Here is a 25,274-nt window from a genome sequence, read left to right as displayed (position 1 = left end):
CATAACATAAAGCCCTAGAGGGCAGGCATCGTTCAATTTGGGGGTCTCTGTATTCTCGGCACATAGCACAATGCCTAGTATACAGTGGGTGCCTAATAGATGCTTGAATATCGATTCCCCATCCTTTGGGGGAGCTGCCTTGTCTAGGGGATGGAAAGTGGAGGAATCAGGAGGTGCTCCAGGCTCCCACACCTGCACTGACATTTCAGTGTTTGTGACTATTCCATGTGTGAATTCAGGGGAGACCAAGGTCAAGGTTCAACTCTACATAAATACAGTTGAGAAAGGGACATAAGATGTGACCCAAGAAAGTAAGTCTGACTCACTAAGGAAGGAAAAGAAGGACTGCAGAAGGAGCAAACGTCAGCGTTGGAAGGAGCTAGAGAGGATGTTTAATCCAACCCATGTCTGAAAATCCATTTACAACATGACCCCAAAGTGACCATTCGGATCTACATGAAGACCTCTAGTGAGATGAAGTCCTCTACCTTCCATACAGTCCCTTCCAATCAGGAAAGTTTCCCTTAAATTGAGGGTAACTTTGCCTCTTCAACTACCACCCATCATGCCTGGTTTGGACAAATAGAACGGGTCCATTTTTTCTTCCATGTGGAGACTGTTCCAATACTTGAAGACAGTTCCCATGTCCTCCCTAAGGGCTCTCTTTTCCAGGCTGTACATCCTCAATTCCTTAAAATAGTCGACAAATGGTATATGCCCTCTCCATCTTGGTGGCCTTCCTTTGAATACACCCCACTCTGTCAATCTTGTTCCTAAAATATTTCCCCAAGAACTGAACCCAGTCTTCCCTATTGGATCTGAGCGGGCCTGAGCTAAAGGGAAATGTCATCATTCTTATTCTGGACCTTGGTCTCCCTTAATCTGGGCCATGGTCACCTTGGCATCTTTGGCAGCCATGATAAGCAATCCAATTGTGTGTGTACAGATGACTATGTGAGCAGACAAATACGCATATTGGTTGAGTATGTAATAGTAGGGATTCCTTTCAGATAGGGGTTGGATGACCCACCAGATGACCACTGAGGTTCCTGACAACTCTCAAATTCTGTGATTTTGTGATATATCCCACCTCTAAATACCAAATGTCAACCAATCTCTCAAGAAAGGACAATGAACATCAATAGGCCCTATTGATTCCTCCCCTCTAAAGCAACCTTTGACCTATTCTGCCTATATCTGTCCCTGTTATCTCCTTCATTAGAAGGTGAATGCCTAGAGGGCAAAGACAATGTTTTTCCCTTTCTTGGTATTCCCAACACTTAACACAGTGCCTGACTTGTAGTAGATATTTAATAAATTCTTGTTGACTAACATCACCTTTGGTTAAATATATTTTCCCCAAATTAATTATTTGCATCCATCAGATGTTGAAGTAAATATTTCACTGTGGAAATATAAATATATATACACAGAAGTATATAGGTCATGAGGCTGCTAATCGTGCTGTCCTTATCGAGACATTAGCTGAACTCTGGAACCTGACCTATACCCTTGATAACCATTCCATCCCCAATTTTGATTACCTGTAGCTATGAAAATCCCACATATGGGTATCAAGGGAAAAGGATACACTACATTGCAATAGCCCCACCACTGAAAATAAGCCAAGGCTAGACCAAAGTCCATGGAGAGATCCTTTACAAAACACAGCCCACACCAACAGAAGCACCGGAGTGGGGCAGCTTCAGCAATACCAAGGCAGTTTCTGTACCAACAGCTACTTGGGACATTTCTTAACAGTTCAGGGTGTGAGATGGAGAGTAATGAATAGACACCGTTTGGTTCTTTAGATCACCTGCTTTTCTCCTTGAGAAGCATCCCCATGATCGTATCCTGGATCTTAACTCTGCTCATAAAGTAAAAACTGTTTGATGGCATCAGGGAGGGGCAGAGAGGGTATAAGATACAAACGACACTTGCCGAGAGCCCTCCTCACGGACACCCGGCACAAACATAGCAAGGTCCTGGGGGCACCTAGAAAGGAGCAAAAGGAAAGAGAAAAAAATGTCACTCAACTGAGCCATCTCCTTCCCATGAGATGGAATCCAGGCATTTGGCAGCCCTGACCTCCCAGAGCCACAGCCCTACCTTGGGTAGTGTCTTGGGAAGAATGAAGGGGAGATGGGCCATCTTCTCATTAGAATGTGAGCTCCTGGTGAGCATGGACCGCTCTATGCCTTTTGTTTGTATCCCAGTACTTGTCACAGAGCCCAGCACACAGCCAGCATTTAAGAAATGCTTGCTGGGGGGCAGCTAGGTGGCACAGTGGATAAAGCACCGGCCCTCAATTCAGGAGTACCTGAGTTCAAATCCGGCCTCAGACACTTGACACTTGCTAGCTGTGTGACCCTGGGCAAGTCACTTAATCCCCGTTGCCCCGTAAAAAAAAAAAAAAAAAAAGAAATGCTTGCTGACTGACTGAGGTGCTGTGCTGGTCAAAGGAAAAGAAAAACCGACTGCAAGCCTTGCTTTGCTACTGAAGACTTAAATCTAGGCATGTGCTAAGATCCCCAGCCAACATCCCCAAGCTTTGGAATTTCCTAGTTGTAATTACGTCTTTCCATTTTGGGCATTGTTTTTATTATTATCACTATGTCCCTGAACATCGACTGCAAAGCATCCTTACCTGAGGCTTAACAAGTAAGTTTCCTGAGCATCAAAAGGGTGCAGTGACTGTCCCGGAGTCACACAATTAGGAAATGACAGAAGCAGTCCTTGAACCCAGGTCTTACTGTTCAGTCATCTTTAGTCATGTCTGCTCTCTGTGACTCCATTTGGGGTTTTCTTGGCAAAGATACGGGAGTGGTTGGTCATGGCCTTCTCCAGCTCATTTGACAGATGAGGAAACTGAGGCAAACAGGGTGAAGTGACTTGCCCAGGGTCACCCAGCTAGGAAGTGTCTGAGGCCAGGTTTGAACTTAGGAAGAGGAGTCTTTCTGACTCCAGGCCCAGGGCTCTACCCACTGTGCCCCTGTCTGCCCAAGTCTTACTGACTACAACCTAAATGCTCTAGTTACTGTGCCAAGCTGCCTCTCAAAAGTGATATGTTGACATGTATATGTTGATATATATAAAATACTAATTAATATACACAATGTTAGATTTTAACAATGATTTTAGTTATTAATGATAATACTGATAAGTGGTGATTATTTTATCATAGTTTATTTTTTTTAAAACAGTTCCAATAGAATGGTCTGAGGACAAGTCTTTAATCTGTTAGTATTCTTTTTATATGCAGTGTTCTATGAACTGTGATGGAGGGGAGAAACCGACTCTGAGTAATGGAAGAAGGAGGTGGTCAGAGGCTCCTTGAAAGTGCCTTTAGGACAACTACAGGGGCCAACAAGGCACCAGGGAGGGCCCAGGGGCCCAGGCCCATCTTCACAGGGCTCCAAGGTCTTCAACTAGGCCTCTATTATTTTGAAAGCTCTTCATTCTGTGTGAGGACGAAACCATGGGTCTTAAAAGCCTTTGAAAGACTGAAGAACTATGAACACCACCATGACCCACCACAATTCCAAAGGACTTGTGATGAGGTGTGTCGTCTACCTCCCAAGGGAGCATTGATGTGACCAGATCAGACTGGAGCACAGACTCTGCTTATTATTCCCCTTCCCTCCTTCCTTCCCTCCTTCCTTCCCTCCTTATTCCCTTCCTTCCTCTTTCTTTCTTGCCTTCTTCCTTTTCCTTCCTTCCTTTCCTTCTTCCTTTCTTTCTTTCCTTCCTCCCTCCTTCCCTTTGTTTCTTCCCCCTTCCTTCCTTCCTTCCTTTCTTACTCTCTCCCTCTCTACTTCCCCCTTCCTTCCTTCTTTCTTTTTCCCTTCCTTCCATTAATTTTCCTTCTTTCCTCCTTTTCTTTCTCTCTCTCTCTCTCTCTCTCTCTCTCTCTCTCTCTCTCTCTCTCTCTCTCTCTCTCTCTCTCTCTCTCTCTCTTCCAAACATGGCTAATTCAAGAATGTATTCAGCATGACTATACCTTTCTGAAATGGGCTTTATTTTTCTTGTCTTCTCAGTGGGTGGGGTAGAGGAAGAGAAGAGGGGAGGAGAGACTTTTGAATGGAAAATAAAATAAAATGGAATTTTAAGGAAAAAAGAAAGAAATTCAGAGTCTTTCCTGTGATGACATCTATTAAGAACGCTGCTCCTGGTTTTTCTGGCCCTAAGTTCTGTCTGAGCAGCTGTGAGCAACAATTCCAATGGTCATGATTGTCTTGTTCCATTTGGGCCATTTATTTACTGAGTTTTTAAGACTGTTTGGGCTTTTGTCTTTGTGTGGTGGAGCTTTGTTGTCTGTCAGTGTCCCGAGGACACCAAGCTTCCAGTGTCTTCTGTGTATCCAATAGATGAAAAATGTCTGTGACCTCCTGCATAGTTTCCACCACTTTATTGCACAATCTGCACTGATTGATGAGTCTGGCCCACAGAAGGATGGGATGACTCCTCTGTGAATGTTGGTGGCAATGACATAATCATGAATCACCATTCCACAAACAAATATTCATGATTTAATCCACTCATGCACAAGCATTTATTAAGCACCTACTATGTGCCAAGCACTAGGAAGATAGCCATTTCTTCAAGGCTTCTTTGTAATTATATTGTTGGATAAAATTGTTGTTATTGTTGCAGCACTAAAGTTCAATGGCTTGTGGTTAGATACAACTGGACAGCAGATAGAGAGAGCTGGGGCAGGAGTCAGGAAGACCTGAGTTCAAATCCAGCATCAGACACTTACTAGCTGTGTCACTTAACCCTGTTTGCCTCAGGTCCTCATCTGTAAAATCGTGATAACAATAGCAACTACCTCTCAGGGGCTTTGTCATAAGGATTATAGGAGATAATTCATGTCAAGTACTTTGCAAACTTTCAATGGTAAATGTGATTCATATTATTAAAGTCACCTTCCAGCCCCTCATCATGGGATAGAAGAAAACCTAGATCAAAAGATACATGTTCTGGAAGGCCTGGACAAGCCAGGAAGGCTTCAAGCAAAGGTCCAATGACAGAGGCCCTAAGGTCTGTTGTGCAAGGTGCAGCTCAGGAGGGTGTGCCCCAGAATGAATTCTTCAACAACACAAACCTTACAAGATCACTGATGGAGCTGTGGGGTGAGCGGGTCCGCAATCTGTGTCACAAGAAGGAAAACCGGCACTGGTGAGATCATAGGACTTTGGAGAACGTGGTGGTGTGATCACGATTGTGATTATTGTAGGAAGAAAGGAGCCAATCAAATGCCCAACAGTCAGAGAAGAATTCTGCGTCTTGGTTAGCATGAGGAGCAAGGCCTGCTTCTGTCACTCTCTGCTTCCTGCCCCTTCCTCTATGACCTTCCAGATCCACTTCACTTGTAGGCGTCACTCATTCACAGAGAGAATCCTACACCAACCCCCACCTCCATCATCCCCCCGGAGATCAATTCCATGTCTACAGCATGGCTCACATTGTGCCGTTAGGAGGAGACCTTGAGGGGATTTGGTTCTTATTCCAAAAGAGTCAGATGAATGTGAACGACTGGAGGGGGAGGGGGACTGAGGTGGGAAGCTGAAGGAATTAACTAGACTTGTAGAATATTTGTCAAGAAATGCACTCGCTTAAAAAAATATGCACTTGCGGACTTGCAAATACATAGAATGACCTCTGGCTCCCCAATAACCCAAGGATTTCCAAGTGAAGGACCAGCAGGGTCAGCTTTAAGCAGGAATTGATGGGCTCCACTTGGGTGGGTGGTCACAGCCCTATTAGCCAAGGCAAAGGAGAATCCCTTGTGGAGTTGCTGATGCACAAACATAGCAAAGGCCTCTGGGGTCAGCCCAGCTGCCTTATTGACCTGAATAACAGACTCTGGCCTAACTACTACAAAGGCTGACGAGCCCAACCCAGGGCCGCTCCTCATACATCTCTGAACCTCAGAACCAGTGGGAAGGAGGGCTACCACACAAAGCCAGTTCACGGTGACCTTTGAAAAATAATAAATTAGGGTGGGGAAGGGGTTGGAGTGAGAGAATTTGGAACAGAAAAATTTAAAGAATTAATTAAAAATAATTTAGAAAGACAAACACGTTTTGGTGAAGGAGACCCCTTCTGCAAAACAGTCTATCTTTGGGGGACAAAAAAAGCCATTTCATACATAAGCCTCTCTAGAAACTGGGGAGATTGTAGCAAGCACAGTCTCCCCACCTCCTCAATCCTTAGGGCCTGCAGGTGAGAAGGCCTCATGGAAACCTCAGTGTGAGGGTCCTGTGCTGAACAAAGAAAGGGTTTTGTTTCCATTGTCAATGTCTCTGCTTGGCGATGTTTTGTAAAGAAAATCTTGTTGCATCCGGTTCCGTTTTATAATGCCGGTCCTGGCATTCGAGGTCTTCTCCAGGCCATTCATTCAGGAAACATGCATATTTTATCAGTTCTTAATAAACGTTTATTACATATTTATCATATTTATTACATATTTATCATGATTATGTATTACTAAATATAGGAGGAAAGTTTAGAGGACACCTGGTCCTGCCCTCATGGAACAAGATGGTTCAGTGAAAGAGTCTAGGATTTGGGATCAGGACACCTGATTCAAGGTCTGGCTCTGGATGTATCTGTAGCACCTTGAGCAAGTCACTAGACTTCCCCAAACTTCTGTTTCCTCATTTGTGGAATGAGGGGTTTGCACCTGATGGCCTCTCTGACCCCTCCAGCTCCAATGTTCATGACCCCAGTGACCATGATATGGAAATTACATGCCAAGAGCATCTACAAACTGGGGGCTTCCATGCTAGAAAAGCCAGGGTGGGAAGGCTGGTACCAACTAATGGATGGAGGGAAGTTTCAAAGAGAAGATGGTACCTGTGCTGGACTTTAAAGGATGGATGGGAATTGGGCAGATAAAGAGGGAAGATGAGTGAAAGACGGGGTGTGGCTGCTAGAGAAGGGTCCTTGAGGAGGGTGGAGGCAATGGCCTCAAAGGGGCGGAAGGAAGAGAGATATTAGCCTTGGGGAGGACGAGGCTCCCTCTTCTTCTGTGACAGAAGGGGAAAGGCGGAGGACTTAAAGATGCTGCTGTGACTTTGGGACAGGAAGAAGAGAGTGTGGAGAGCCTCCTTTGGATGCCTTGATCTTCTCGGTGACAAGTAGTGGGATCAGGGTGCCTTGGAGTTACAGGATAAGGAGTACAGGGTTACAGAAGAAAGGAGGTTCTAGGGGAAATGAGGCAGGGAGTTGATAAAGGCAGAGACTAGGTGCAGCTGAAGCTAATGAACACATTGGGAGCCAAGTCAGAGAGGTTTTTGTTTGTTGTTTTTGTTAAATGCCCCAGTAACCCAGAGCTAGAGCAAAGGGGATGGCGCTGGTGCCTCACGGGCCAAAACTGGTGATGGTGGTGATAGGCCAGCAGGGCCAAGGATGCTTGGGCATCCCTAGCCCTGCATGATAAGCTGGCTGGCCATGTGGACAAGGAAAGCAATGCAAGCAGGAGAAGCCATAGAGGAGGGAAAAGACTGGGGCAATAGGTATGGGCATGCGGAGGACAGAGGATGCGCTGGACATGGGGGAGAGAGCTGGAGTCATCAAGGAATCCCAAAGATCCAAAGGTTGGCAGGGGGCACATTTCCAAGATGGCAGCATCCGATTTGTCTGAGCATGGTAACAAGCAGCTCAAGGCTGGAGCACAAAGCGATCTGGAGTTCAGGATACGACACCTGTTTTCCACCTCTGAGCTTTTGCTCAACCTGTCCCCCCGTATTGGGAAGCACCTCCTATTCACTCACACAAAATCTTTGGCATCCTTCTAAGCACAGCTCAGGGTCCCACTCCCAGTTATTCTGGATCACCCCAGAGACTAATGAGCTCGCAAGCCCTAAATATAATATAATGTTGTGTTCATTTAATATAATGTTGTGTTCATTTGTCTCTATTTATTGGGATAAATACAGCTGTCCTGCCCAAAGAATATAAGCTCCCTGAGGACAGAAGCTCAATCCAATTTATTAACAGGAAAACCCAACTCAGCTGAGGGAGTGGATGCCATGGGATCAGGGAAGTCACGAGGATGACGAGTGCAGACAAATGGCAACTGAACCACCTTTTCAAGAAATAGTGATGGGGCAGCTAGGTGGCACAGTGGATAGAGCACCGGCCCTGGAGTCAGGAGGACCTGAGTTCAAATCCGGCCTCAGACACTTAACACTTACTAGCTGTGTGACCCTGGGCAAGTCACTTAACCCCAATTGCCTCACTAAAAAAAAGAAAGAAAGAAAGAAATAGTGATGTCATTTCCATTGTTGTTTGCAGAGGTCAAGGTTGAAAGCAAGGGGAGGGGGGAGGGTGCACGGGCTGGGGCGGGGGGTGGCTCCCATGAAGATAGGCACAGAGCAGTGATGTGTTGGGGACGGGGCCAGCTCTATCTGGTGCACTCTGACCAATCAGAGCCCAGCACTCCAGGGTCAGAGGCAGAGGGCTGCTTGTAGGGGGCAGGGGGATGCTCTCTCTAGGTGCCTCTTTTCCTAGCCTTTGCTCACATTTCTCTTCATCACAGGCTCTATATTCCAGCCAGTTGGGTGACTCCCCATTTCCCATTCTCCTCCTCCTTCCCCCTTCTCTGCGTCCATCCACTGTATATGAATGACCCTATCTCTGCCAGCATCTTGCCCTTCCTTCCCCAGTGTCTCCCTTCTCAGATCTGTATTTGTGTTTTACCTGGACTGTTCTCTTGCATTGACCTGACTCAGAACATCACTGGGTATATATGGTAGATGCTTGTTGAATTGCATTGATTTATCTTACCTAACTTTGAATCCTAGTTATATGTGACTGCGTCTCCCGCCTCCGTCCTTCATTCCCTAACCAGTAGAATGTAGCCCCTTGAGGACAGCTTCTCTGTCATACACATTTTTATCCCAGCCCCAGGCACAGTATGCACACAGTAGGTGCTCAATAAATGAAAGGACATAAAGGCAACAGTAGGTTTTAGGCTCACTGTACTTACTCCTGGCTTCCTTGAAAACCTGCAAAGCTTCTGGGTTCACTTTCACTCTGCCTCTTGACTCAGTATTCAAGGCCTCCCACTTCACCAGACTCAGGTCGGCACCGAAGTCGACCAGCAGGCTGACGAATGCGGCCTCACAGCCATGACGCAGAACGGCATCCATGACGCAGACAGGGGAGCCCCTGCAGAAGCCCTGGACGTTGACAGGGCCGTGGCAGTTGAAGTCGGGGTTGGCTCCGGCCTGAAGAAGTAGCTTGAAGCACTGGAGGTTGTGGTAGGCCGCGCTGATGTACAGGGGGCAGACCACCAGGGACGTGAGGCGTCGGGAAGAAGGGGGCGGCATCCCCGGAGCCAGGTAGTGGTTGACATCCACGTCTGCCCCATACCTACGAGAGAAGCAGAAGCAAGGTCACAAGTCCTCATGTGCCTGATGGAGGCCCTTATTCTGCCAAGGACGCAGACCAAGCAAGGAGGCCATCTTCACATCACCCCCCATCCATGCCGCCATTAGCAAGGCTGCCGTGGTGGCCCAGGATCCCGGGAGCCATTTTGGTTGACTCTGGCCTCAATCAGCTTTGGATATACCCATACTAAATGAATGACTCTAAGATCACACCACTAGGGAAGAAAAACCAGGAGGGGATGACATGACAGACACTAGCCACGGCAAAGAATGTGTCTTCAAGAACGTAGATCAGCATTTTGAAGAGTCCCTGCTCTGACAAGGAGAAGCCTGCAAGGGTGGAGGGTGGAGGCTCTTAGCCGGGCCATCCTCTCTCTACTTCTCCCTCTACACTGCCTCACATGGTGATCTCATCAGCCCATGGATGTAATCATCACCTCCATGAAGAGGATTCTCTATTTGTGCAGCCCTAACCTCTCTCCTGTCCTGCAGTCTCACCTCCAATTGCCTCCTGGCCACATCAGACTCACTAGCTGTCCCTCCAATCCACCCCCTCCTCTCTCCCTGTTACTATCGAGGGCTCCCCAGCCCCGACGTCTTGCTCACTCCACCCCTCCCTCTCACCACCCACACACAGTCAGTTGCCAAGGCTTGCAGACCTTACCTCCATGAGGTTCCTTCTACATTCATCTCCCCTCCTCAGACACGGCCACAACCTCTGTGCAGGCCCTCACATCTCCAGCCTGCAGACGGTGGCCTGCCCTGCACGAGTCTCTCCCCACTGCGATCCCTCCTCCTCACATCTGCCGGGTCAGATCTTGCTGAAAGGTCTGACTAGGTCACTGCTGCCCTGGCTCAATGACCTCCAGTGACCCGCTATCACCTTCAAGATCGATCAGGTGACCCTGTTTGGCCCTTAAAGCCCTTCATCATCTGAATCCTCCCTCCCGTTCCCTCCTCTCACACCTCACTCCCCTTCACAGTCAGAGCCTTGTGCTCTAGTGACAACAGCTCCCTTGTTGTTCCTTGCACAGGACACTCTGTCTCCCACCTCGGAGGATCTGCATTGTCCACCATGCCTGGACTTTCTCCCTCCCCATCTCTGCCTCCTGGCTTTTCTTCCTTCAGGTCTCAGCAGTGTAGAGACCACTGGGGCTGAAGTCAAGGAAGAGTTCATGAGTTCAAATCCCACCTCAGACACTCACTAGCTTGGTGACCCTGGACAAGTCACTTAACCCTGTTTGCCTCAGTTTCATTATTTACAAAATGAGCTGGAAAAGAAAACAGCAGACACCTGCAGTATCGTTGCCAAGAAAACTCCAAATGGGATCATGAAGGGTCAGACACAATTGAAACAACCGAACAACAAGAACATCTGCAAAAAGCCCTTCCCGTTTCTCCTTAAACTTAGTGCCTTCCCCCTGAGGTTATCCCCAATTTATGCTGTCCATAACTTATGGGTAGATCATCATTGATGTGCTGTCTCCCCTATTAGGCTGTGAGTTTCTTGAGAACAGGGACTGTTTTTCATGATCATAATCACCGCCACCATAGTAGGCTTCCGCCAGTCACGGACGACCATGGATCAGCGCCTTGAAGAGCCACAGGCCACAGTGTGGCTGTGCAGTCCGATACGGGAGCCGCAGCTCCTGCCACAACGAGGACATCGGAAAACTTCGCCCTCTGTTGCCCACCCTCTGTTGCCCGTCGGTTCCTGCGTCTCATTCGTTTTTCTTCCTCCAGAGCACCATCGTCATTATAAACAACAGTAATAGCAATAGTGCCTAGCATTTACCCAGTGCTTTCAGATTCGCAATGTTCCTAACCTATATTAGCTCATTTGATCCTGTCAGGTAGGTACGATTATTACCCTCATTTTACAGGTGAAGAAACTGAGTCAGAGAGAACTTAGATGACTCACCCAAGGTCGCACAGCTTGTTCAGTGCTCGAGGTTGGATTGGAATTCAGATCTTCCCAAGTCCAAGTCCACTGCTCTATCCACTACACCACCCAGCTGCCTATCTTTTCATCCTCAGCACTGAGCACAGTGCCTGGCACATAGTAGGTGCCTAATAAATGCTGGATGATTTGTAGCCTTCTGGGGTTAATTCTGTGGAATTCACTGTTTCTGACCAAGTTCATTGGGTGATCCATGAAAGGGACTGGCAACACTTAGGTTGGAGAAGAGAACACTTAGGGGCAATGGTACCAAAAGATACTTGAAGTGCCCAGAAGCCAGAAAAGAGCTAAAAGCACCTGGGGGAATTTCCAGAGGCTACTTTCAATGGGTGTGGGGAAAGCTTCCTGCTGGTTCAGATGAGCCAAAGCAGACTGAGATGCCTGGGGACATAGGAAGATCCCCCTTCCTGGAGGGCAGGAGGAGAATCTCAGTCTGTCTCCTCCTCAGTCTGATGCAACTGCTCCAGCGTGTGGCACAGACAACCAAGAGAGGGGAGTTGTCTACACTGTATGGACAGAGGCTTGCCCACAGCCAGGGAAGGGCCAGAGCCAAGAGCGAGTCCAAGCCCGAGGCTCCCGGCCACACTCAGCCCGGCTGCGGGAGCACACATATGCAAAGTGCTTGGATTAGGCGTCCTTTCTCTCCATCCCAAACTGTACATCTGGTGACAGCTGGTGCAGGAAAGCTCGGAAGCTTGTGTCCCTGCCTACACCGTTCCGTGCTCTCAAAGGGCAAAAGCTAAGCCCTGTCTTCAAGCCCTAAGCAAATACAACAGCGACGGCAAAGGCAGAGGCTAGACCCGCCCAGCAAGACCAAAATGTGGGGCGTTTGTTTTTCATCTTGTCTCTGGACTTCCTTTGTAACAGCAAATGGTGGCCGGAAGGAGAGCATCCGTGTGCATGTGCACATGTGTGTGCATGTGGGAGCATGTGTGCATGCATGTGCAGCACAGTCAGAGCATGAGGCCTTCAGAGGCTCAGCACACACATCAAAAGAGATTTTTGTTTCTTTTCAGTTGGGGCTTTTGTGAGGCATGGGGGATGGGAGTGGGGAAGCCAACAGTTCCAGAATGCAATCCACTTTTATGATCTCTTCTGCACTATTCAAAGCCTCTTCCAAAAGTGCCTCCCCTTGGGGAGAGCAAGGAATTGTAACCACAGCTGCCAGGCCCCGGTTATTAAAGCCAGTAAGACATGGTCCTCCACCCCCTCCCACCCACCCTCATTCATCTGGGTAAGCATGAAGTGTCCCTGTTAAAACGAAGGCGCGGTCTTCCCTCTTGAGCCCTGCCCATGTGTGGCAGCTTATTCCCTGTGTTCTCACCGTGATTTGGAGAAGAATGGGCTTCTGGGATCCAGAGCTGGAAGGCACCGCAAAGGTCACCACTATTTTACAGATAAGGCAGCTGGAGGCACTGAGAAGTTAAGCCACTTGACTAGGGTCACGTGGACTCTAAGTGTCCTAGATGAAACTTCGGTCCAAGCCCTTGCACTCAAAGCCCGCCTCCCTTCTGTCTCTAGAAATCTTCAATACCATCCCAACCCAGGGCAGAAAACAAACACACATCTCTCCATTGACCTCACATATTAAACTCATTTTTAAAAGGGGACCTACACAAAGGGGGAAAGGAGGGGACGTGGTTTCCAACTAACTCGTGGTGGCTGGTTCAGAGCAAAGCATCCTCCAAGATCTTTGTATGTTTGGGCAACATGACAATCTGGTATTAGCTGAGCTGTGGAAGAGACATCCCTTCATCCCCTCATAAAAAGACACTGGCTGGGGGCCAGTTCATTTTAATCCTGAATATTTTCCAAAATTCCCTTCTTGTTTTTAATATTGCTGGCAAACTGTCACTGGGGAGAACAGCATAAATCAATGCCTCGCACGCACGCACAGGAGCGCCACTTGTTATGGAGTCTTGTGTTCATGCTATTATTCCTAGGGAATCGAGGAAAGCAGTCCCACTGAGCCAACCTCAAGGATGACGGTGACAGAAGAGAGCCTTACCCCATCGGATGGAAAGGAGAGGTGGTGGGAGATCACAAGAGCACAGATGAGAAGGGAGAATGGATCTCGGGGGTCAAAGAATCGCACATTTGGAGTTAAATGGGACCTTAAATATTAGCCTGCAATACCCTTCCATTTTATAGATAGGGAAACTGAGGCCCCAGCGGGGGCAGGGTTATAGGACCTCAGACTCAGGTTAGCCATCCTGTCCACCCCCACTTCTTTCACAGGCTAGAGCCCAGGTCCACAGAAAGAAAGTGATCTGCCCAAGGGTACCAGGGAGAATCACAGGGCAGGAAGGGATTTCAGAGGCCTTGGGGCCAACCCTTTCACTTCACCGAGAGGAGGAGAGGGCCCGAGAGGTGAGCGACTTGTCCCAAAGAGCCCAGATGTGTTCCATGTCTGGAGTCTCTGCTTTTCCCTTCAATAGCGTGAGCTCCTGGAGCTCACTCTTATTATTCACTAATTATGGCCTGAAAGTGTGCACAGGGTGTGCTAACGTCCCTTCTGGCTCTAAAGCCATGAGTCCCATGAAATCCCTTCCCTGGGACAAAGTAAGTTCTTGGTAAACTCTCCGCCATCTGGTTCAACTTCTTCATTTTCCTTCTGGAGAAGGCAAAGGGTCTGAATGTGGCATCCTTATTTAGTTCAAAGTTTCTAGTCAACTTGGATTTATGGTCCTAGAGTCAGGAAGACCTGAGTTCAAATCCTGCCTTGGATACATAGCTCTGTGACTTTGGGCAAATCATTTAAGTGCCATTTGCCTCAGGTTCCTCAACTGTAGATGAAGATAATAATAGTGCCTATCTCCCCAGGAGGTTGTGAGGACTTGTAAAATGCTTAGCACAGTGCCTGGCATATATTCAGTGCTCAATAGATATTATTGTTATTATCATTATAGCATTCTCTAAGGTGGTGTAGGACTTAATAAAGTATAAGCTATAGAGATCTTAAGTCACAAAGATGGAGTCAGTTATCATGGCAAAGAAACCTCATGGTTCACAAGGCTGTCACTTGGGGACAGGGAGAGCCAAGTAATGGTCCAGTCTCCCTGGACTCTGCTTGGGTTAGCTAAAATGAATAGATTTATAGAATCATTTTAATTTAGAAGAGACCTGGGTTCAGGTCCAGCTTCTGACCTGACCTGGGCTAGTCACTGAGCCGAGCCTCAGTCTCCTCTTCACCTACCTGATCAGCTCCTTCAGAATGTCAGCCCTCCCCACGCGGGAAGCATGGTACACAGGGGTGCTGCGGTGATGCCGGCTGCCATTGGGGTCGGCTCCAGCTTCCAAGAGGATCTGGGCGCACTCCAGATGCCCATTCACCACCGCCACGTACAAGGCAGTCTGTCCCTTCACGTCCACAAGGTCAATCTCAGCCCCCTTCTGAATCAGGAAATCCACACAGTTTCCGTGGCCTGCAGTGGCTGCGATGCGCAGAGGGGTACAGGGAAGCCAGCCACAGCACCAGACTGATTTCTCATTGATCCGGCTGAGAAGAGAGTGGACACAGAGTTTAGCTTTGTCAGAGAGAGCCCTGAAAATGAGAGAGGAACCAGACTGGACAAAGATTTGGCCAGGGCTAGAAACAGACGAAGACACAGACACAGACGAGTTCCAGGCAGAAAGAACTCAGCGGGAAGAACTTTAATGATCACCTAGTCCTCTCATTGGACAGATAGGGAAACTGAGTCTTTTTTTTTTCTACAGATATTAACAATAAATCTACCCTTAAAGCTTGAAAAGGGGCAGAGTAGCTGTGGCGTGATAGGTCGGAGGTGGGGCATCAACCAGAGCTGGAAGGGATGTTAGAGACCATTTGACCCAGCCCCCTCATCTTACAAAGGAGGAAACTGGAGGAGGCTCCCTCAGAGAGATAAAGGCACTTGCCTATTTCCTCTCGGACCAAATACAAAACCCTCTATTTGGCTTTGAAAGCTTTCAGAATCTGGCTCCGAACTATCTTTCTAGGCTCATTTCCATTGACTCCCCCTCCCACACTCTGTTCCAGCTGAGCTGACCTCTTTGCTATGCCCTGCACATATTTCATCTCCCCACTACGTGCCTTTGCATAAAGAGCTGCCCATGACCAGAATATTCTGCCTTCTTATCTCTATCTCAGACCCAGAGGAGCATAGATTGGGAACAAGAAGAGACCTCTAAAGGCATCTGCTCCAACTCCCTCAAGTCAGAGTTGAGGAATCTGAGGCTCAGAGAGCATGAGAAAGTCACCCAAATATGCACAGGTAGGAAATGGCGCTCAGGAGTCAACTGGAGATTGAACCTTAGCTCCATCTAAGACTCAGCTCAGATGTCCACTTGGGAAGGATCTGGAGACCTGGCCACCCTCGTTTTTGTCTTCGAGACTTTCTCAGAACAATCCAAGTGGGTTCAGTGGACAAAGGAGGAAAAAATAACCAGCTGGGATCAAGTTCCCTAGAGACACCTAGTCCATGAGAGCCCTGAGGCCCCAGGGCACAACATTTTATAGATAAAGAAACAGAAGCACAGACAGTTAAGTGCTGGGTTCATGGTCACATGCTGGTCAAGTCTGTTAACCTTGAGTCTCTCTTCTGGAGGTCCCTCGGCCACAAGGCACAATGTGAGAAGCAAATACTCTGCATATTTGGCAGCTGGGGAAGTTGAGGTAATGAAGGGTGGATGATCTACTCAAGGTCACTTCACTGCTGGTTAGATTGTGACCCAGAGTCCAGGGTATTTTCAACTCCTAGTAGGAGAGGCCCTTTTGCCTACACGCTTCCACACTGCACCTCCTTCTATCTCCCCCAGCATGGCTCAGAATCAGAACACCATGAACAGTGCCTGAAAACAAGGTCTGGGGATGGAAAAAAAATCTTTGTGACACATTGTAGGCAAGGGAGGACAGCTGGGGTCTGGAGAGCTCGCGATCCACTTGTCCTTTCTCACATTTCATTGACAAATTCATCAGTCATCTGTCTTGGGATGAGGAGGGAAAACAAGATCCAATCAGGAGTTTCTCGAACCAAAGCAGTGACCCCTGAAATAGGCACTGGGCACAACCCTGGAGGATCATGCCCTGCCTCCGGGCTGGCCCCTTCTTTTTACAGAGAAGGACCCTGTGGGCCAGAGGTCACGTGGCTAGTTAGCAGGGAGGCCATGATAAGACACCCCCACCCTGTTCCGGCTTCCAGAGGTGAGAACAACAGCAACTAATGCACCTCCCAGCCTGATTCTGGGTGGGACAAACAAGGAAGAGCAAACACTAGGAAAGCTTTGGCTGCAAGATGGCCTGAAGTAGGTCTTCCTCTCAGGTTACATGACGTCCAGGCCCAGCTGCAGCCGAAGCTCACTGGAGTTGACTTTGGCCTGAGCTCATATCCTATGGGCATGGGAGAATAATTCCTTTGGTAGGGCTGGGTGATGATCACCTTTCTGGGACTGAGCTCTGCCTGATGCTGCACCTACTGAAGGGACAATAACAGTGATCCATGAGGAAAGGAAATGGGAACCAGCTGCAGAGACACGACATTGGAATGGGTCACCTATAACTCAATTAATTAAAAACTGTGTGACCTTATAACAAGAAAAGTCACTTAACTCTTTTTTCCTTTTTTTTTTTTTTTGAGACCATGAGGGTTGTGACTTGCCCAGGGTCACCCAGCTAGTAAGTGTCAAGTGCCTGAGGCCGGATTTGAACTCATCTCCTCCTGAATTCAGGACTGGCGCTTTATCCACTGAACCACCTAGGTGCCCCCCCCCCCAATTAACTCTTCTGGGCCTTAGTTTCCTCCCCTGTTTAAAAAAAAGTCCTGAGAGTTGAGGTGGAACAGAGAGAATACCGCATTTGGATTCAGAATTTAATTCAACACAGATTAATTTTGCAGTAGGTGTCAGGCATGGTACTAAAATCTGGAGATCTAAAGGAAAAAATGTAATTCTCTCTGGCATTCAATCAACTGGGTTTGGATCATCTCTTAATTAATCAGTGCAAGACCTTTGGAAAATTTCTTCTCTCTATGCCTCAGTTTCCTCATCTGTAAAATGAGGGATTTGGATTGGTCATTTCTAAAGTTCCTCATGCTCCATGTTGCAACTTTTTACATGCTCATCAGCCAAGTGGCAGATTTGGGGAAAAGACAGGACAGAAGGGGTAAAAGACCACTGCCCACAAGAAACGTACAGTGGAAGATTAGACTAGGAGACTGCAGCATGTGAATAACACGACTCGATATATGGACATGATAAATTGGTCTCCTAGCTTCTTTCTAGTCTCTCCTCACTCCAATCCATCTTCCACACAGCTACCAAAATAATCTTCATTTTAATTTAAAAATATTTTATTTTCCCCCAATTACATGTAAAACAATTTGAACATTAATTTTTTTAAATTGAGTTCCAAATTTTCTCCCTCCCACCTCCTTAAGAAGGCAAGCAATTTTATATAGGTTAAACATATGGAGTCATGTAGAACATTTCCATGTTAGTCATGTCATAAAAGAAAATACAGACAAAAAAAAGAGGAAGAAAAATAAAGAAAGCAAAAAAAAAGTCTTCTTCAATCTGCATTCAGACTCCATTAGTTCTATCTCTGGAGGTGTATAACATTTTTCATCATGAGCCCTTTGGAATTATCTTGGATCATTGTATTGCTGGGAGTAGATAAGTGATTCACATTGTACAATATTACTATCACTGTGCACAATGTACTCTTGGTTCTGCTCACTTCACTTTGTGTCGATTCATGTAAGTCTTCCCAGATTTTTCTGAGAACATCCTGCTCATCATTCTTCATAGCACATGATCATATACAACAACTTTTCCAGCCATTCCCCTATCAATGGGCATTCCCTCCATTTCCAACAAAATGATCTCTCTAAAACACAGGTTTGTCTAAGCATTCATTTGACTGCCCTGCTCAAAGATCTTCAGAAGCTCCTCATGCCTCTAGGATCAAACTCAAAAACCCCAGCTGGTATTTAAAGCGTTACCCCCCCCCCCGCCCCCATACACACACACATACCCGACCCATCCAATTCCAGTCTATACCCTCCCCCCCCATCCCCAGCTGAATTCAAATACTTTCCGGGGATGCACTCTGAGCTCAGTCTCCTCCTCCCTCCTCAGTGCTCTCACACTGTCCCGGAGGTTGTCCCCTCCTTATTTCCGCCTCTTAGATTTCCCAGCCTCCCTTAGGTGCTGCTCATGTAGCTCAGGGTACCCCTCTTCCACATCCAAGAACAAGGATTCATATGAAAAGGGAATCACCCCCATCTTTATTTTTACTTGCCAGGGGGGATCAGGACATGGTGTACTCCCAGTGTCACCAAGCCTTCTCTTTCCTCATTTGTTAAATGATGCCCTCTCCATGCCCTCCAGCTCTAGATGTGGGGTCCTATCAGACGAGGTGGCATAATGTGTGATATAATTGACAGAGCACTGCATTTAGAATCAAGAAGACCTGAGTTCGGGGGCAGCTAGGTGGCACAGTGGACAAAGCACCGGCCCTGGATTCAGGAGAACCTGAGTTCAAATCCAACCTCAGACACTTGACATTTACTAGCTGTGTGACCCTGGGCAAGTCACTTAACCCTCATTGCCCCACCAAAAAAAAAAAAGAAGACCTGAGTTCAAATCTTGCTTTTGACACTTCCTTGCCCAATCACACAGCTAGTAAGTTAGCTTCTCTAGACCTCAGTTCCCTTATCTGTAAGATGACATGTTGGAGCAGATAATGGCCAAGGTTCCTTGCACTCCAGATGTATTATCTTACATTAGGTGGGTAATACATGTCTAGGACCTGTGATCTCACTGGGGTAAAAACTCCCAGTGTGCAAACTCACTCTCTGATGCAGGTGGTCAGCTGTCTGTCATCTGTAGTCTGATGGCTCAGAGAGTGACAGAGAAGGATTTGAGCCCACATCTCTCCATCTCTAAGCCCATCACTCACTTTAATCCTCATTCTGCTTGTTCTTCCCACAAACAAGGTGAAAGTTCCAGACAGCCCCAGGCCAGCCTCTCACCAGGCCTGGGGGGCATCACTCAGGTTTTTGGGGGGCAGGTGCAGCCCAGGGTGGGAAGGGAGGTGAGCACTCACCTCTGGAAGCTCTCCTCCTGCAGTAGGCTGCGGATGGTCTGTAGGTCGCCCACGTAGGCCGCGTCGTGCAGTCGGGTGTCCTCACAGTGCTCAATGGGGTGGTCACAGAACTGCTCGCGCAGCCACTCCTTCAGATTCGGACCTGCACTGGAGAGAGGGGCTCCTGTTACCTGGGCAGGGGGCGCCTCATGGCTCTTCCCCAATGGCCAGGAAGCTCATTGCTGATCACTCAATAACTTCCTTTAAGACACGAATCCTCATGTCTTAGCAACCAGCCTTCCATCTCCATCCAACAGCCCTCTCTGGTTTTGGTGTCTGAGGACCTACATTCGAATCCTGATTACCCTCCATGTGACCTTGGAAAAGACACCCAAGGTCTCTGGGTCTCAGTTTCTACAAATGTCAAATGAGGGAAGTGGACTACTGACCTCCAAGACCCCCTCCAGCTCCCATGGTCCTCCACTGCCCTGGACAGGCCCTTGGCCCTTGATGCCTGGATTAGTACAAAACCCAACCAAGGATCCTCGTCCTCTGGAGTATCGAGGGCTGGCCAGGCTCAGGCCTCCTTCAGCTCCACCATTTGTTCCTGACTCTCCCAGCTGGGACTGTGGAGACTGAGCTGATGGCGCCGGTAGAAACATTGGCAGGAGCCCCAAAGAGGCCATCCCCACCCTCCTTAGTGACTCCATTCTCTCTCACCTAATACGGGGGACTTTAAGGGGCAAGGTGGACCTGGGCCTGGCCTGGGAGGCTGGGGCCTGGGGTGGGGGGGAGGGGGGGACACACACAACTATGCCTAGAGAAAGTTAACTGGCTGGAAGCTCAGGCCACAGCATGAACTGAATGAACTGCAACGGGGGGGGGGGGGGGGGGGGGGGGGGGGGCCCAGCTAGGCCCAGGGCAGCAGGAAAACCAAACGGCAGCTGCCTTCCCAGGGAGATCCTCCCCTTGAAGGAAGCAACAAGATCACAAGAACTAGATTCACAGCAGCCCGACTCAAAACCTGCCCCCGAAATTCTAATTCTACCCTGTGGAGGAACAGGAAATTGCCACTCTCACACAGGATGGGCACTGGAGCCCAGAAAGATGGCCGTCATGAGTGCAGGCCTCAAGCCGGGCCCTGGAGCCTAGTCCCCCAGCCACCAGTATCCTGCTGTGTGTCCAGGGCAAATTCACCTGACCTTTCTGGGCTTGGGCTCCCCAGCAATCAAAGGAAGGGATCCAAGGAGACGACTTTTGAGGCTCTTCTCCAGGGCTCACCTCTACTCCTTGGAATCTGGGCCTCGGCTCAAGGGATCCTCCCTACCGGAGGCAGCCTCTCCTTCCCTTGGGTTCCCCACTCCCTCGCTGTTGGCCAGGCCTCCAAGTCACTTGGTACCATTGTGTCTATTTCTCAGCACACGCAGCTCTCCTCCTCCCTCACTTCCTGGTTGTTATTTGATTGAATGATTGTTGTGGTCACACCGGCACAAAACACAAAGCCTGACAGGGGTGGGGCTTGAAGGATGGCTGCTGACTTGAATGGAATTTTACTTCGGTGTGAGGGGAGCAGCCTCCTGGCTGGAAGCCAGCAGGGCTTAGGTCCTGACCCTCTTACCTACTAGCTGTGTGACCCTGGACAAGTCATCTGGACTCTCCAGGTTCCAGGCAATTCTCTAAGACTCCAAATGATGCGAAGGTGAGTGTCCTCCCCTGGGAGGTCCCTCCATCAATGCAGTCACAGGGACAAGCCTTGTCCCTAATCCAATGTTTACCGCCCTTTCCCCCTCCCACCCCACCGCCCTCCAAAAAAAAATCTCTTCTCAAAGATCTGATCAGAATACAAACTAAAGCTGTCTGCCATGACTTGGACTGAATAAAACTGAAAGAAAACCATAAAATCTACCCCCTCACCCCAAAAACGGCTAAGAAAATTGTGGTTCATGAATGTGGTAGATATTATCATCCTGTAAGAAATGAGGAATGTGGTGACTAGAGAGAAGCATGGAACGACTCATATGCACTGATGCAAGTGAAGTCAGCAGAGCCAAAGGAACAAGAGACTCAATGGCTCCAATGATGCAAATGGAAAGAACAATCACACACCCAAAAAATCAGAAGTGAAAGTTACTGAATGGCTCAAAGGAAGAGCTGTGGGAAGGCATGCTGGTCCCATTCCCTCTGCAGGAGGAGTCCATGAATGTGCCACATGGCGCCTCTTTGCAGACTTTTTCAATGTATTGATAAATTATGCTGATTTCCTTCTTTTTTCTTTTTTTTTTGGCCTTAAAAATATGATCCCTTCAATAGGATTATAGATTAAGAATGGGAAGAGACGTTAGCAATTGTTTCATTCAAGGATTCTTAACCTGACACCCAGGAATAGATTTTTAAATAATTATATTTCAATATAATTGATTTCTTTTGTAATCCTAGATGGTATTTTATGCATTTAAAAACATGATGCTTAGAAAGGATCTATGGGATTGCTCAGACTGCTGAAGAGATCTATGACACAAGAGAAAGGTTACTCTAGAAATTCTGATCTAGTCAAATCCTCCCATTTCACAGTTGAGGAAATTGAGACTCAGGAAAACAAAGTGACCTGCAGGACCACAGAGTCATAATAAATGCAAACCCGGAAGGCAGCGGTGATTAATGCTCATCTGGCCCCCCCTCTTCATTTCAGAAGGCTAGAGAAGGAAGTCAACAGCCCCAAGGTTACACAGCTTAGTTCCTCCACCTTCCAGCCTCACGCTCCTTCCACTTGTCTGGATCATAGAGGTGAAGACAACAGAAGATGGCTGGACAGAGACAGAAGCACACCTGAAATGGCAGAGCTGGAAGGGCCAACTCAGATGGGGAGACTGAGGACCAGAGAAGGCAAATGGCACAGACAGCGGGTAACAGAGCCAGGCCTAGAACCCATGCCTTCTGACCATCCTCCGCCCCCTCATCTTCCATGATAAGAATGTTGTCTCTCTGCTCTGTTCTCACCCCATTGCTACATTGCTCCCTATTCCTGCAGTGCTTGAAGAATTTGCCCAACAATCTGATAGGGAGGCAGTGAGTGGAAGCATCATGATCTCCAATCAACTGATCGATAAACGTGTTTATCCTCCCAGCAACTCTGGGAAGAAGGGCCTATTAATAGCCAGAAAAGAAAGTGAGGTTGAGAGAGGTACAGGGGAACACGGCTTGCAAGTATTTGAGGTAGAATTTGAACTCATCTCTTTCTGAGTGCAGATCCAGCGCTCCTCCCAGAGCATCACCTGGCTAGCTCCAGGTGCTTAGTGAGGCCCTGGGAATACAAAGATACAAGTGAAACAGCCCCTGCCTCAGTTCTGTGGGGGGAGTAGCATGTCCACTGGGGAGTATTCCCAAAGTATCTTTGGAGCCTTGTACATAGCCCCCTTTGGTGGAGGAAAACCCTGAGGCTCAGAAGCTCTGACTGGCCAGGCCCATGTCACAGGCCAGGGAGTGTCAGGCAGAGCAGGGGTGCGACCTCTAGTCCCCTGACTCCATTTCCCCCCAACCTCGGAGAGCTCTCTGAATCGGACTGGCCCGAGCCTGCTCAGTGCCAGCAACAATAGCTGGCATTTCTGCTTCCGAGCGTGGCGGAGCCTCTCCTCGATTGTCTGCAGATCCCGGATCAGAAGGGCCCAGAGATCTGCTGCCGGGGCCTGGGGGCCTGGGGGCCTGGGGGACCTCTTGCGGCCGCTGCGGCCCCTGCACCCAGAGCCAGAGACTCCGGGTCGGTCCTCCAGGCCTGAGCGCAGCCGAGCAGCCCGAGACAGGTGGCAGCTCCTGCCCAGGCCAACGGCCCCTCCCCCAGCTGGGCTTGGGAAGAGCTTCGGGGTGTCGGGGCAGGCCCTGGGCAGGGGCGCTCTGCAGATGCGCGCTTCCCCCGAGATTCGGAGCTGGGAGCCCCCTGCCCCTTCACGTACCCCGCCCCACCCCCAGAGAAGAGGCTCTCTGGCCGGGCACATTACCTGCATTGCCATCCGTGGCTCCGAAGGGGGCCCCCCTCCAGCCACAGGGCTGGGTGTCCAGGCTGTCGCCAGGATCCCTCGGCTGGGACCCGGGGCCAGCAAGGTGGCGGTCTGGGCAGCTTCCTTCGGCCATCTGTCACCGGGCTGCGGCACCAGCCCCGAGCCTTCCCCTCCCCCTACCAGGGAGCCTCGGCCAAGGCCAAGGCCATGGCCATGGCGGGCGGCCCCTCCCCGCCCGCTCGCCAGCCGGGCCCGCCCCGCCCGGCCTCTGCCCAGCCCTCCCCACGCCCGATCGGCGCCGAGAGGGGCCCAGGCTGCGCAGCGCACGGGCCGCCGCGTCCTCCGGGAACCGCCCGGCCGGGGAGGATCCCTCGGGGGAGGAAAGGGCAGTGGGCGGCTCGCTGGATCCCGCCGTCGCCGCCTGCTTAAAGGGCACCAGCCCCGAGGCCCCGGGCCAAGACCGCCCCCCGCCATCCGCCCGCTGCCCGGAGCCCAGCGGACGAACGGATTCCCGGTGCTCTCGGGGGCAGGACGTGGAGTGAAATTTCTGGGCAGGCTGGCTCCCAGAGGGGGGCCCTGCCTCGGCAGGTCCCCGCAGGGCCCCAGAGTCAGCTGCTGGAGCAACTGGCCCGGCCCACAGCGGGGCCCGGCTTCCCAGTGGGGCCTGCTCCCTGCCCCTTCCTTCTCGGCCGATCACATCCCGTGGGAGGCAGCAGGGCCCTAGGAGCCAGTTCCCAGGAGGGGAGAGGGGACCACTTCAGCATCAGCATCAGCTGGCAGAGCGGACCACCTGCCTGACCCAAGAACTCAGATGTGTGGCGGGCCTCTTCTCCACGGGGAGTTCATTTTGGTGTGTCCGTTGGAAAGATACCTTTGGGATGACGCCCCTAGCCCCAGCCTCGGAGAGACTGCACTGCCCTCCATTCCTTAGTGGTTTTCTATTACTCTAATTTCAGTCTGTAGGTAAACCTTCATTAAGCACCTGTTAAGCCAGGCATCGTGCTAAACCCTGGGGATGGACACAAAGGCAGAAGCAGGACCTGCAGGGAACTCACGATTCAATGAGGGAGACAAGCAGTGAATAAACCCGTGCAAAGGAGCCTTAGACAGGATCAATGAGAAGTGATGTACAGAGGGAAAGGCCCTGCAATTCAGAGGGATTGGAGGAGGCTTCCTGAGATTTTAGCTGGGGCAAGAAGGAAGCCTGGAAGCCAGGGACAAAATGAGGAGAGAGATGTTCGGGAAAGGGGACAACCAGAGGGAACGCCCAGAGATAGTGTCTGGTTTGAAGAACTGCAAGGAGGTCAGTGCCAGTGCATCATACTGGGGGAGAGGGAGGAAGGTGTAAAAAGACTGGAAAGGTGGGGGTGGAGCGGTCAGGAAGGGCCTTAAATGTCCAACAGGGTTTTACATTTGATCCGAGAGGAAATAGGGAGCCACTGAGTGTAAGACTTTAAGATTTGCAAACCATTTTTAAATGTAGTCTCATTGGAACCTCCTCCCAATCCCGGGAGAGGAAGAAGAAGAAGAAGAATAAACAAGAATAAACTTATATAGAAGCTGCCATGTGCCAGGCCCTGTGCTAGGTGTGTTGTAATTATTGTCTCCTTGAATCCTCACAATAATCCTGAGAGGTATTATCCCCATTTTAGAGATGAGGAAACCGAGGCTGAGAAAGTTTAAGTTTTCCAGGGTGACACAGCCAGTGGGTGTTTGAATTGGAATTGGGACTTGGGTCTTCCTGACTCCTAGCCCAGAGCTCTTACCCTGGTAAATGCATCAATGGTCACCAATATATGAAGGATCCAGAATGGATAGTACTTCAGAGAACTGAGAATCCAAAAGATGATGGAGTAGAAGTC

The 25,274-nt window shown here is 49.3% G+C and overlaps 1 protein-coding gene across 1 annotated transcript; it reads right to left on the bottom strand.

Annotated features, from left to right (window-relative positions):
* Window positions 1-369: 369 nt before the first annotated feature.
* ASB1 (ankyrin repeat and SOCS box containing 1) lies at window positions 370-23,685 on the bottom strand. Its single transcript, XM_043964032.1, has 5 exons — window positions 23,413-23,685; window positions 19,442-19,583; window positions 14,555-14,857; window positions 8,996-9,381; window positions 370-1,995 (listed from the first exon to the last, which is right to left on the bottom strand). The coding sequence occupies exons 1-5, from the start codon at window positions 23,543-23,545 to the stop codon at window positions 1,862-1,864; spliced, it is 1,098 nt and encodes a 365-aa protein (XP_043819967.1). The 5' UTR covers window positions 23,546-23,685; the 3' UTR covers window positions 370-1,861.
* Window positions 23,686-25,274: the final 1,589 nt, after the last annotated feature.

The sequence above is a fragment of the Dromiciops gliroides genome, chromosome 4 (assembly GCF_019393635.1).
Source record: "Dromiciops gliroides isolate mDroGli1 chromosome 4, mDroGli1.pri, whole genome shotgun sequence".
Classification (NCBI taxonomy): Eukaryota; Metazoa; Chordata; class Mammalia; order Microbiotheria; family Microbiotheriidae; genus Dromiciops; species Dromiciops gliroides.
Note: the sequence above shows the minus strand (reverse complement) of the source record. Positions and strands in the feature narration are given on the sequence as shown.

What these genes read in the sequence shown, in the direction of transcription:
- ASB1 (XM_043964032.1), bottom strand. Translation starts at nt 23,545, where the DNA reads ATGGCCGAAGGAAGCTGCCCAGACCGCCACCTTGCTGGCCCCGGGTCC. An exon ending in AGCCACGGATGGCAATGCAG is followed by an intron (nt 19,584 to 23,412) that starts GTAATGTGCCCG and finishes TCTCCAGTGCAG; the next exon opens with GTCCGAATCTGAAGGAGTGG. An exon ending in CAGGAGGAGAGCTTCCAGAG is followed by an intron (nt 14,858 to 19,441) that starts GTGAGTGCTCAC and finishes CTCTCTTCTCAG; the next exon opens with CCGGATCAATGAGAAATCAG.